At 33.2% G+C, this 15,130-nt stretch overlaps 1 protein-coding gene across 5 annotated transcripts in view; it reads right to left on the reverse strand.

Annotated features, from left to right (window-relative positions):
• Window positions 1-15,130, reverse strand: part of LOC147064810 (uncharacterized) — a 132,405-nt gene that overhangs the window by 17,806 nt on the left and 99,469 nt on the right. For 2 of the 5 annotated variants that reach the window (XM_085958060.1, XM_085958061.1), the window contains exons 2-3: window positions 9,434-9,572; window positions 4,209-4,445 (exon numbers count right to left, since the gene is read on the reverse strand). The exons of 2 other annotated variants lie outside the window; for them this stretch is intronic. In XM_085958060.1, coding sequence (XP_085814186.1) covers window positions 4,209-4,445; window positions 9,434-9,530 — 334 coding nt within the window. In that variant the 5' untranslated portion in view covers window positions 9,531-9,572. Of the gene's footprint in view, window positions 1-229; window positions 361-4,208; window positions 4,446-9,433; window positions 9,573-15,130 lie in introns of those variants that run through there. One more of the 5 variants, XM_085958063.1, reaches the window with a different exon arrangement.

Raw genomic sequence — 15,130 nt, forward strand, 5'->3', positions numbered from 1 at the left:
ATACTGCATTGGTTACAGAAAAAAAATGTAGGTAAATAATGTGTAAATTGTAATGTTTAATACCGGACACACCTACATAAAAAAAGAATATACCTGGTAGATAAAAATTGATTGGCTGACATTGATTCTTGAAGTTAATTAAGTACCTGCACTACCTACCTGTCTATCAAGGTATCTAGATTTTTTTTAAATCTTAATAAATCGAATGAAACTTTCGCTCCAACAATACCTGTGCACTCTGCCATGCCGAAATAAATTAAAGACGGTCGAATAAAAAAACAAATAAACAAAATATATTAGTAAAAGCGATCGAAAGAAAATGTTTTAAAAGTTTTGTTTGAAAGACGTTTGTTAGGTAAACTTGTGACAGAAAATATACCGAAATAGATCATAACAAGAGTGAAACTGGAGCATATTAGTACTTATATTATTTTCGAAGCGTGCGCAATAGATCTTTTTTTCAATGAGATGCTTTCGGCCAAAACATTGCCAGATGAATATTTGTCATCAGAATATTTTATTCCCTGTCTTAGAAATCCATTTAAGTATATTATCTATGTAATTATTGTTAAAACAATAATAATAATTGTCATTAAATCCGTTGTAAATATATGGAAGAATAATAATTATGCAAATACGTCATTATATACGTGAAAAGTGTTTACGTGTTGCCAGCACTCGAAATGGAAAAGTTTACGAACCGGAGCGCTCGACAGTTTTCTGAAGATATTTCCAGCTATCAAATTTTATGGGTATTTCATAAAAATAAGTGTGTTAGATTTTCTATTTTTGGCCTATCTGGTTCAAATGGTCAAATTATTTTTTCCACGAGACGGAGCGATAATTTTACCGATTTCACGAACAGGAACGGCGCTCCGGTGCGCTCCTGTCCATTTCGAGCCCTGCGTGTTGCTAGAACTACAATGTATTGAACATACCTACATAATTTTGAAAACACACATGAGAAAATATAGCCAAAAGAAAAAATCTTGAAAACAGCAAGACACCCGGCAGGATCGAACCTGCGTCTCTTGGGTATCGCGCCCTGTGCATTACCACTATGCTACGACTGCCACGGTTGAGGTGATGTCTTTACTAAGCCTTTCTACCAAAGGCACCTAGCGGAGAAATATGAAGCTTACAATTTGAGACATTTTTTTGATATTTTACAATTTCAACTGTATTATTTAATAAATATATCTGAAAACATTAAAAAGATTTTTTTTAATTTCAAGTCAAAGATAAACCTACAATAAGAAAAATGTTATAAAATAAATGTGAATTATGTCAACGTCCCCAATTAGAATGTTTTCATGTTTTCAATGTTACAATGTCCCCAACAAAGTTTTGTTAACATTAAAATTGCTTTAAGGAGAATTTGGCCAAAGATATATATTTAAATTCATAGATTTTTATATAAACCATTTCTTTGTTTACTTTACGGTTGCTGCATTATTCAGGAATGTATAAATATATTTATTCAATAAATATGTCATAAAGAAGGCCCTAATTTAATTTGTATCATTAAACTTTATTTGTGGTGTTACAATGTGGTCAATTCAATATAAAATATTATTATTGTCTCACAATGACTATTCATTTTCTTTAATACCATATTGAGTGGGTATGTTGTATAAATGAAGTTTTTTCTGTATCTTCTGTAGGTACGTTTTTTGTATTGACAGTATCTTGGTGAAATAAAAACTGAGCCACAATTATTTAAAATAATGACGCGTGTTGCAGCACCGACACTGTGTCGATAGACGACAAACATTTGCCGGCCATGGGCCACACGACGCGAATCAGAATTGTGACCGCCTTATTACAATCATGTCATTTCGAGCTTATTGCGACCAAAATACTAAATAATAAATGATTCGTAAAATCCCGCACGGATCGTCAGCAACCATAAAATCGCAGCAATTTGCTGCAGCCGCATGCAATCGAGTATGGTTGCCATGACGTGTTGTGGTGTGTAGACTTTGTGGGTGGGGTTTAACCATAGATGTATTAAAAGTAGAGATAGGCAACGATTTGGCTTCCTCATACAACTGAATGAAGCATGCCTACAACAGCCGATAACTCACGAGAAATGGCGACGCGATAAAAAAAAATGCAGGGCATCACGGAAGATTTACTTTGATCAGTATAATGCCGGGTCCACACCGGCAACAAGTCGCGCGACAACTCGTTAAATTTTACGATAATTATCATAATTGCTTAAGAAATTTTACGATAATTATCATGCTTATCGTAAAATTTAACGAGTTGTCGCGCGACTTGTTTTCGGTGTGGCCGAACTTTAACGTACCCATATAATGTGGAAATTTTGCCGCAAATTGATTACCAACCTGTTTCACCATACTTGCCGGCTTCACCTTACTTTCATATACCATGCCGCCCCTAAGGTTTAACAGAGACAGGGAACATCGCTTCCTAGTGACGCATAATCAATACGATTAGTCGTAAAATAAATTAAACAAAATATTTTTTCTAAACACAAATTCCAAGAATGGGTTTTAGTTTAATCAGGCTACATATATTATACACTGGTGGATTTTGTAGATAAAAAAAACTCTACATGACATCAGTGAAGAGTACATAGGTGAGAGGTATTAAACAAAAAAAAACGTTATGTTTATGTTTGTACAATTCAGTAATGAAAAATAATTAACAAAAGTATTTAATTTGCAGAGAATTATGAAATCAACGCAATGCAAGTACTGCTCCCATTCGTAACATCATATTTATGTGAAACGGGATTTTCTGCATTAGCTGCAATGAAATCCAAATATCGAGCCGGTTTCGTAGTAGATAAAGAGCTACGAGTAGCACTCTGCGCAATGACACCTAGATGTGATGATAAACGTTATGCTAATAAACAAACACATCCACCGAATTAAAAACCAATTAATTTAAATATGAATATATATCTACATAATAAAACATTGGAATTATTCTATTAAAAACTTTTCTTATTTTTTTGTATTGATACATTTCTTAGTATTTAAAAATGGGTCTGTATTATTTTTTTAAACAAAGGGTGGGGGAGGCGCCAAAATTAGATTTTTTTTAAAAGGGGGCATAGTAACACAAATTTTGGAAATCACTGGTCTAGGCAATGAGTCCCCTCTTCGAGTTATTTGTTGCGACCATACTAAAATTTTACGATAGAGTTATCGGTAAGAACTTTACTACGACTAACTAAAAGAATTTAAACAATTGCAGCCCATTTGTAAATAAATTCACTGACGGTTTCTCGCACAGGCTAAATTCGTATTCGAAATTAAAATTCGCAAGGAACCCACCCTCTAAACCCGCAGTTAACATTATAAGTACGAAAATCGATCAGTTTACACAAACACGCGGTATGCATTAAATCTAGCTTTGTGAATAGATAACTGACATTCGTGGGGGTAGGCAGGTCATGCGTTGCATGTGGGCGGCGAATGAAAGAACTAATACAAAAATCATATCTTTTGTGAGCAGTGGCGGTTTTCCGCGAAGCAGACGATGAGGTCGGTTCATTAGAAAGTATCTTAGTTTTAAAAATTTAGTCGAAACATAAAAAATCCTGACAATATAACTATTATTGTATTGTAATACATGTTGTTATGGCAGTCAATCGCACAAGCAGAATTTTCACAAGGGACTCTCCAAACCCATCAGCGTCACAGACCTCCGCGTATCTAAAACCACCATTGTTTGAGAGTAGGTTACGTGGAAATGGTTCAATTTTCAGTAGATAGTGTGTACCTATATCAAATTAAGATTTTTGGTGTATTTGTCTGTCTAACTAAGGTACCTAAGTATAGCTGAAAATAAATATTAATATAGGTAGGTCGTTAGACCCAACAATTTTGCAGAATCTACAAACACTAGGGTCGTCACTGAATAATATGTAGGTATAAACAGAAATAGTTCAATAATTTATATATTCAATTTGAGTGACTTATTTTTTTATCTCGTAGAAAGCCTTGAAATCCGCCGGCACTGAGGCCACTGCGTATATTAGGGCCGAGTCACACGTCATTTGCGTCAATTTGCAGTGCTGTGTGGTTTGGGCCCACTAATACATAATAATATAATATGCACCGTACATATATATAACGTATATATTAGTACGGTGGCAGCTTTTTAATGACACAAAAAATAGAAACAGTTGTTCACAAAGTACACAAAAAGTCAGTTTCGTATCGTACACTTACCTATTAATATTGTAGTCTCTTGGGTTTCGGTATCGTCAGCGTCGTCGAAAATTATCACTTTGATGACGGCTAACGCCCTATAATCTCTAGGCCTGACGTAACTATTGGCATTCGAGATGAATATCACATCGACGTTCCTATGCGATCGCGACGAATGGCACACTTCGTCGTTGCTCGAGTAAAACTTTGCACTTTTTGTTGTCGATATGTATAGAAGCGACGGAGATGACACAGTAACTGAAATCCAACACTTAACATTTTGTAGACTGCGCGATAATAACAAATTTGCCGATTTATTTCACGTCAAATGACTCTATTCAGGCGCACACACAGTTGTCGGTATCTAATTTTCTAATTAATCTTTCGTGCGTTGTCCGGATGTTAATTTTATTTTAGATCATACACAAAAAATGGCGGTGATGATTCTCTGTCCACTTAGGGGTCGTCCATAAATGATGTCACACAATTATCGGTAAACTAAATTTTGACCCCTTGTTCCCATCGTCATACTTGCTCATAGAATCTTTATGTAATTTTTTAAAATTCTTCCCCCAATTTATTGAAACTGATTTATTTCAGTACAAGACGCCCAGGATGACCAAGCAGCTAACGCTTTAGTCTATAATGTCGTGGGTCCCAGGGTCGAATCCTGGGTCTGTCAAATACACATGAGTAGAGACCGGATTATATGCAACATAAAAAGCTTAAAATATGCATGAAAACTGTCAAAATATGCAACATTAAATAATAAAAAAATTGTAATTTTCAGTTTTTTTATTTCAACCTCAGCATACAATTATTAGTAAGTATCGACGATAATTATTAATTAGCAATTATTTAACATTTTGTTACTCTTCTAAACGTTAACAATCAGGTACTGTTCCAAATGTTCGGTAGTAAGATCGTGTCATCGACCACTCAACATATTTTTATAAGTGGAAAAGGACCGTTCCACATCCATTGAGGTAACTAACCGAGGGAATGGCACAACTGGACGCCAGGACAATTGGACGCCGCTCTGTCGTAGACACGTAAACAGAACGTAGACGATGAATTTTAATCAGTTTCTATCTACTACTTAGTAGTTTTAATTAATTTTACACTTAACATAATGTTTTTTTTATTGCGGATTGAGAATTACCATGCCTAAGGCTTTATATAAAAATAAAAAAGCTTTTTTTTCGTTGGAACTTAAACATATGCGCGATTAAACCATTATTTAAGTGTGCATATTTAAATTCTCGCCAACTATTAAATCATAATATAATAATTTAAATACAAATAATAATATTAAATTTAAAAGTACCTATAAGTACATAACGTCTATTTAATTTTGAATTGCGTGGCGTCCAGTTGTCCCGGCGCCAAATCGTCCTAGACCCCTAACTGAGCAGTATCTATTTGAATTTGGGTGCAATGTTAGCACTGATTATTTCTGGCAAAAGTTCACCCGTTCCATTATAAAACTATCAATTTGACACAAATGTTCAATGCCAGGGTTATTGTTCAAAATGTTTTCAAACTTTTCCCTAAGTTTACGCGGGAATACCTCTGTTTAGGTAAAATATACAATAACCGGTGAGAATGGGCTAAATACGCAATTGAATAATAATCCGGTCTCTACACACGAGTATTGGTTGGAGTCAGAGTATCGAATTAATAGATTGAGTAAGTGGCTAATATCCATTTCTCGTAAAAAAAAATCTGTTAATACAGCGGTGGACCTTATGCTCTTATGGTCAAAAAAAATAAATCCCTCCTCCCTAACCCATTCATCACAATTATAAATATTATTAGACCCCTTCCCTCTTAGGGCGTGATGTCATATATGGACGACACCTCAGGTATTATCAGAGATTATTTCCGTGCACGGCATGATTATATTAATAACTTGAAAATCATCATGTTTGTGACAGCACTTTAACCTTGGCGTTCCGTGTTAATCAAGTTTATTGCTAGGTTTATAGAACACGTATATCTAGTTTTACCACTCAAAAGCACTATGCAGCATAAATAATAAAAAGACACGCATACAGGTATACTCAATATGTATTATTTTTAAAAAACCGTTAAAGATTAATCACAAGGAAAACGATGATAATATTAGGGCTTGCCTTACCGGAATCCCGGTCGATTTCTTGATTATTTTTTTATGACTGTCGTGTCATATAAGTAGAAGTATTACGATTTTCATCTCAAATATTCCGTTTTTGTAAATTAAGAAAGTAAAATAAAATTAGCTAGTTTATCAATAAATCAGTAAAAAATATTTGTACACTGTCATCTAACAAATTCTCCGCATGGCTACATTATTAATTATTTCAATTGTTAATGAAAATGTTATTTTCATATTTTACTAGTCGACGAACTATGTTATTTAAAAAAATATGGTAGATATTATTAAATTTCGTCACAAAAATAGGGACAATATAGCTTTAAGATTGTCCTTTAAAAAGGTTAATTTATAATAAGTATACAAAACATTTAACGTATTACTGTATAAATCATACTAAAAACAAATCACTAAATGTGATTTTCTCATTAGCCAACATCTGTATTCATATTACAAACATTACGTATTCATAAAAATCGGGATTCCGGGATTAAAAATTCTGACCGAGATTGTAGTTAACCCCTGTTGTTTTTTTTTTTTTTTTAATTTTCCGGCTACTATTTCGCTTTGGGTGGTAATTAATAGTGTATATTTAAATATCTGATTTTATAATCTCATTAAACTCCTTAAAAACGTATGTAAATCGAATTAAAATAATATAATCTCCGAGCATGCTGTATTAAAACAATAAAGAAGATTTTCGGTTACCAAAGTAGCACTGCCGTACACGGATTTGAAGTACACTGTTGTGCCATAATAATAATAAAATTATACATTATGGTTCACTGTTCATTTCTAATCTTTAGATAATATATTTGTTAAATTTTAGAGGTGGTGGGAGCAATCCCCTTGTGTGCACACCTGACTATTAAAACAAACTATATACAATATTTTTATACACATTAATAATTAGATATTATACTTATTGACGTATGCGCAGATTTTATCACTATCGTTCAGGGTGGTTATACAATTATCACCCATTCTATAGAATAAAACTGGTAACGTATATGATATTAAAATAGTTCTTTCAATTGATAAAAAATAACCGATATACACACACACCGTATTAACCCGACTGTTAAGTATTGAAAACTAAACTAAATTAACTAAAATTGGACCTTCAATATGGAAAATTTACGGCAGGCGAAAATAGTCAAATCAATATGCCATTGTAAAAAACCAAATAAAATTAATGTTAATCCCGCCAAGGGCAATAATTTAATTATTAACAATTTTTTATCATGTTATTTTTTATAATAATTAAACCAAACGCAATGAAACTAATATACATACAATACTAAATTAATATTCATTAGATTGCAGTAATTTTATGCTGAGTAGTTTTTATAAATTAATAATTATGTAATTTAATTTAAAATTAACTACATAATTAATCATTGTTACGCTAGAATTATGTATCTACATAAAATTAGCCAAAAAAATAGTCAAAGGAAATTAATTTAAGAAAAACAAACTGTAATCATAAATAAATGAACAATCAAAACAATCAAATAAGTAAACAGATGATTACGTTTAACATCACATACCTAATATACGTTTGGGTACTTTGTACGTGTTGATATAATTTAGTAATCTAATCAAATAACAAGACAACCATTTCCATGAAATGTATGTACTTCTTATCTTTCAATATCTAGTGCAGATTCAAGGTCAAATTGAACAGCTGTGAGCTGATACTAAAAAAATAGTTCCGGTTTTTCATCAAAACGTTGTAAGGATAAAGGTAGCCTCGGATACCTTGTACAAGGAAGGCGGTAGGTATACCGTCAATGTCGTCTTGTTTGCAAGCAGTGGCGTGCCAAGAGTTTGGAAACAGCTGGACAAAAACTTAAAAGATGTATACGTTCCAATATTATTATGATTTTGACGTCACAGCATTAGTTAATAGGTATACTTTGCCAAACCCTTTAATCATTTTTTTATGAAACTCATAATATTCTGTTGCAATCTGTTGCACACATTATGATTTGTGTATAATTAAAAAACCCTGTGCTAATACTATCAATTAGTATGATATGAGAAGCTTCTGTGGGTTGAAATTTGGTACATAGTGTGCATTCAACTTTTTATCCCGGATACAATCTACAAATATTACGTCATCATTAAATAGATACTTAGTATCCGCTCCACACTACAAACGTATCAATCAACGTCACGAACAAAAAGTCAGCCGTGTGCGGATGGGGTAATTTATTGTTATTAACTTTTCGTTTGGTGTTGCAAACGTTGCATTTTGTGAATGTTGCAGATTGCTTTATTTAAAATTAGTGCAACAAGAAGTATACAATAATATTATTATTATCAATTTCAGTACCATCGGTCATCAACGGCGAAAATAATTATTATTATGAAAGTTGTTTGAAGGCCGCCATGACGCCGGCGGATATCTCATCAAGTGTCACTGCTCTGAAGATAAATGAGGCATCTAATAGCCATCAATTACTTTCTCTACACATATAATGTTAAGTGAGATTCGATTTGTATAACAAACAATTTTTATAATATTCTAATGGATTTAAGTTTTGTACGATTCCATTTGAGTCGTTTTTTCGACCCGGGTTTCGCCTTTCGGCATCTTCAGGCGCAGTGTATACTACAATGACAACGAACACTCTTAACTCTTACTTATTTAATAAATCAATACAATACAGTAGGTAAAAACTCCATTACCTACCTATCAAGTCAAGCGTCACAATAAAAAATATAACAAACAAATTATGAATAGTTGAAGTGTTACCTAACTAGTAAAAACCTATACTCGATAAGCATATTATAATAATAGTATGAGTATACGTATACACTGCGCCTGAAGATGTCGAAAGGCGAAATCCAGGTCGCAAAAAACGACTCAAATGGAATAGTACAAAACTTAGGATTTAAATTCAAATTCCATCAAGTAACTTCGGTGGAGAGTATTCATATTTCATAATATTATTTAATAATATTTTCCACGTAGTTATTATATTATTATTGCTTGCTGTCCCACACGCTGGGCACGCCCTTGCCTGTACTGACTACAGGTAAATAACTAAATACGGTGTTTGTATATCGGTAGGTATATATTTTGCGCTCCGTTTTTGGTGCGAACCTTGGTCTCCGCATTGCTGCCGTCGTCTCCTCGAGGTGGACTCTCCCGCAGACGAATGAGAGTGCGCGCTGCTCTGTCGAATACATCCCGCGTTCATGGCGCATTTTAAACTAATCTAATTGCAACAACTTATCGCTGGCTATATGAATGAAAAGATTGACATAAACATTAGCATTACATAATACACATATTATAATATCCGCGGATCACAAACGACCATAGAATTGCGGTTGTCTGCGGTTGAATATATTGCGCCGCAGGTTACAGCATTTATTTGTGGCTGCTTGCAGTCCGTGTGTAAAGCCTTGACGACATTGACCGAGTTTACCATACATACCACTAGCTGGCGAGTTTAAAAATGGGCGAGTCAGCTAGTGCGATAGTGATGATGACACACAAAACTTTCCACTCGCTCAGTTGCTCAGTAGCCAACTAGCTAGCGAGTTGAAACCGCGTGTTGTTTCTTTAATTTGCTTAACTTTAACGAGATACTCGCAGGTACTTCACTAGCAACTATGATGACACACGGCTAGTTTACTAGCTAATAAGCCCACACGCCAGCGAGTAGCGAGTAAAGCAGCCTAGATTTCAACTTTTCTCGTAGATTGTTTACAATTTGCTAGTTAGTGAACATGGATTACACTGGGTGAGTTTACTAGCAGACTGTGAATTTACCAGCTAGTAGCTAATAAACTCGCTTAATGTCATCGAGGCTTAAGTTTATAGAGGTATGTTGCATTGGCGAAGTGTGGAGGTAGGCTGTTAAGATTCGATATAAATAGTTCACACTAAACTTTGTCAGTTATAATACATAGTATGTATTTATTTTCATTGAACCAAGGCTTCAGATTACAGATAGTATTGGTTAGTTTTTAAAATTCAATTAAGCCCCTCGTAAACCAAGCCATAATAAATAGTAAAAAAAAATATTCATGAATCTATAAAATATTTAAAATTATGCCATTAAAGCATACATCATTTTAGATATTTTATATATATAAGGATATTTTACATATATTATGGTGTGTTTGGTTAGGCAGGGGTTAATGAATTAAAAAAACCAACTAACCAACATCGTCTGTAATAAAACAAATAAGAATGACTGAAAAAGTGTGCACTATTTTGGCAGATCGCCCATAGCATACGTAAATTATTATGGTTTGGTTAAGCAGGGTTTAATAAAATTTTAAAAACTAACCAGCACCATCTGCAATTTGTATGATTGATAAAGTTTAGTGTGCACTATTTATTTTGGATCTTAACAACCTACCTCCACCCTTCGCCACCGATATGTTGGCAGTTAAACGATACCAACTAAAGCCTATTAGCATTCCGTAATTATAATTTAATAAAATATCGTGTATTGATATTCAAATATATTTGTATTCATTCATTATGTATATATGTACCTACTAGTATAAAAATTAAAAATTATGTCGTAACGTCTAGCCAGAATAGACTGAAGAAAATAAAATATAATACCCCAGTGTACCCTTTTAATTAAATTTGACATGTGATGTGTCAGCAAACTTTCCCGACTGTCAGTATGACAACGTTTGATATCCATATTATAAAAATATTATAGTGTAGCCTAGATATGGCGCGGAAACATAAAATAATTGCATTCGCGATTCGAATTTCACCGCTTGAAATTATCTTCTTTGAAATAGTTTGTCTATTAGTAATTCAACTGAGAAGAAAATATTATTCAATATCTGACAGTTAATGTAAGTCCCATAGGCACCTATCAAATTTTGCGACAAATAATAGTCAATACAAACAATTTAGCATGGTGTGCTCTCAGTTTTCAAACATCCTAATTCCCACCAAACTTTTCTAATCGCATCTGTACACGTGCATAGATTACTAACAGCAATAATGTGTATTTTAAACTATCGCGATAATAACTCTGTTTACACGTAAAAGTGCTGACTGTCTCGCCAATCTCATTCTTCAAGAGTAAGCGAGACGAGATGTTGTCATTTTATAATACTATTTGACAGGTGGTAAAAATCGATTAACCTCAAAATGAGTCTGCGCGGTGCAGTTAATTTTTTTACCGGCAGGTTCGCCATTGTCGAACAATCCCAACTGTCGTTAAAAACGTGAAAATTCTGAAGCTTCCGAACTTTCTTGATTCATGCATGCAACTTGCGTGATAATATATGTTTACACGTGCATTTTCTTGATATGACTGCGATAATACGTGCTGTCAGCAGTAAATCCATGTACGTGTAAACGGGGTATAAAGCACCTGCTTTAATATGTTTACAGATAGATACGTATTGAAAGTTTGTAACTCTTAACGATTTTACTCATAATCAGCTATGAACTCAACTGACTTAAAAACTTAGTTAACAATAGCGGCGATATAATTTCATCATTCACGAGAGCCAAAATAATTAGATGTAACATAATGTTGATTAAAACTGTCCGGAGAAGTGCCGAAGCACCGCCCCGGCTTCACTACACCACTTATATACCTATTTAAAAAAAACAAACTTTATTAAGAAAGTGAAGTCATACGCAATATTGCACAGAATAATACGTAAAAAAACACATTAAACACCGGTAAAGCCAACCTCTTTTAGAAACTATATTTAATTCTTTCAATTATTTAGGTAGGTAGTAGATACTAATAAATCATAAAAGATTGTTATTTTAATACTTACTTATTTTTAAAAATAGTACAACCTGTTTTTTTAGACCAGTAAGTAGGTTTTATACTTGTGATAGAGATTGATGACAAAAAAAACCTCACCTGGCTAAACCAAATATCAGTCAGTAATATAAATGCGATTGATCAAAAATAATGATAACATCACAAAAAATGGCTGTATTCATCAGTAGGTACATGCACACGTTCACTTATTGCATTACTTATAATCTGATGGTAGATATATATATATTGTTGCATAGATTGTGGGCAGCCTGGCGTAGATAATTGGATTAAAAACGAAATAACGCGTGTCTAATTAATTGGTTACAAAGCTACTCCCCTCAATAAAAAAAATAGTCAACCGGTTCCGTATATTAAGGAGACGGACATGTCTTCCGGATATACCGCCCGAGATTAGATACCTGCCTACCTACATACGAAACTCGACTCTTGGTCTAACCCGGAGAGTAAATCGTCGTGGCTGACTATTCCTCGTTCTGCAATGATTATATTATGGAAGCGATCTACGTGCTGCAGAGCTGGCGTAGCAGGATACATCGTAATACGTAACGATGACAGAGGGAAATTCACGACCAGGGACCGCGACTTTGCATATGCACCAATGACATAATAACCAGTTAGTTATCATTGTATATAATGCAAATAACTCCCAAAAAAACTACAATAAAAATAAGTAAACAGCTATCTATGTATAATATATTTCTGCCATTATTTTTTTAACATTCAACAGTCAACGTAGGCAAAAATACTTCAAGAAATCTTGCACTGGGCATGTGAAACGTTGGTTTGTGTTAATACATCCACGTATTCTTATAACATTCGATTTAATTATGTATTTTGGTGGATACACTGTTATTAATAAATATCGAAAAAATAAAATATTTCACTTGTGGAATGTATTGTTATTTTTTATGATTGCACAGAGGCTTTGACTACGACTGTCATACCGCCTCTTCTCACCTAGAAGAGGATCCGACGACCAGGCCCTCACTCCAATTATGTTCAAGAACTTTACAATTTCAAAGATATTCGCAATTCGCAGCTGTACTGTAGTCGTTCATATTTAGGGCATTGTACTGCTATATGTACAATGTCCTCCTGTTGTTTTCTATACTTTTAGTACCTATTGAGATAGTTTCTATGTTAAAATATTTTTTTTTCATTGAAGCGATAGCTCAGAATAAATTAAATTAATATACTAATTTATGCAAAATCCCACATTTCTGTCTGAGTAATCGATTTGTGAAGATTTCAGATCTTCAGTGTTAGCAGTATCAGTAAAAAAAATGTTTTTTCGAATACTTGTTAGCTCTCAAATGGACTTTGACTAGAATAACACTCGTGTACCAAATTTCACGTCTATAGATATAAGAAAAAGATTAAACAAGCAGTGGCAGTTTAACTACAGATAAGAATAGTAAAGAATCTAACGCGTTGTAGGTACCTACCTAATCGAAGTCATGCCTGATAAATAATTAATACTATGTTTTTGTTTTACCGTAAGTTGCAATTGAATTAAGTTTTTTTGTTTATATTTGAATGGATTTGAATGATTTCACGGATAATATCTTTAAGCAACGGATTACAAGGAGAGGTAAACAAAAAATACGGCGGAATAAAGCTACCAGTGGCGAAATAGTAATTAACAAAAACCACCGACCGAAAAGTTCCATCCGCTGACTTTATACTAAGGAAGTTTTTTTCTGCTAGCAATATAATAGAAGCATAATAATGGCGAATGGGGAAAATGATAGTTATGCATGTTGTAAATATATTCTATTGCAAAATATCACTCATTCTGACAGCGATTAAAATTTGTATGAATTAAATTTGTGATAAGAAGCAGTAAATTTACGGTGAGGTGGTCCTCTTCCTCGTTACGCAAATGAGATAGGTGTACCTACTTGCAGACATTACAAGAATAAATTATTATAACTCCACGGAGTAGTGATAGTAAAAAAAATCGTAGTAAAAAAGAAAATGCTTGTAGTGGTTTATTAGTGCATTTTATAATACCTACAATAAAATGAAGCAAGTTTTGAAAATAATAGATGGCGATTGTCGACAGCTTCTGGATTTCACAGGGACATTTCTGTGACTCAATACCAAAGAGGCGCGCTTTGATATAAATAGAAAAGAATTTTAAGTAAAACACATTTACATTTTCTAAAAAAATTAAAGTTTTATAAATTCAATAAAAAATATATTGGTATAACGCATTCCAGAGTGTAAGTGATCAGTAAATTGTATTAAAATACACGCTATGTATTCTGCCACAAGATGTACCAGCTATACCTACTATTTTGGACATGCGTGTGATAAAATTATTTTGACCAACAATTGAACAAATTATTTTCATAATTTATAAGCTATACTTATTATAATAATATGTCAGAACAAAATATGTTTATTTGATTTCATTTTCCTACTTGGCTCCAACTGACATCTACATAATTATTATATTATGAAAAATACGTTTGTCCAAATTACCTTTCCTGCCAATTCCAAATTTGAATTTTCACGACAGATCAAGCTAAAGTTTGCATATTTTGAATTCGATTTTAATTTGACGTTCTTTAATTGAATTAGCTTTCAGAATTATTTTAATTTTGACATGTTGTATACCTAGATACAGATATTTTAATATTGAAAAATGTAGGTAATTATTATTGTTTTGTTAAGTAAGACAAATGTAATATATTATTGATCAATGATGCGACCTCGTGCGATGTTTGGTACTTCAACCAGTTCTATACCAAGTATACATTACGTATTAATCATGGCGATGAGTTATGTAAAAAAACTGGCTAGTTATTTACTCACGAATCAATGAAAAATAAATAAGTTAATAATTAACACATACATTGAACTCCACGACTGCGGTGATAAAATTATATGTTTCATTGAAATCAGTACAACAGCGAAGCAATGATAAATTGCATATAATTAATACAGCTCAAATAGAAGAGAAAATTTAATTTGATATACGTAATAAAAACTGAGTATCTATAACTAAC

Source organism: Rhyacophila brunnea, unplaced genomic scaffold (genome assembly GCF_057557595.1).
Source record: "Rhyacophila brunnea isolate RB1 unplaced genomic scaffold, BYU_Rbru_1.0 scaffold_7, whole genome shotgun sequence".
NCBI classification, from domain to species: domain Eukaryota; kingdom Metazoa; phylum Arthropoda; class Insecta; order Trichoptera; family Rhyacophilidae; genus Rhyacophila; species Rhyacophila brunnea.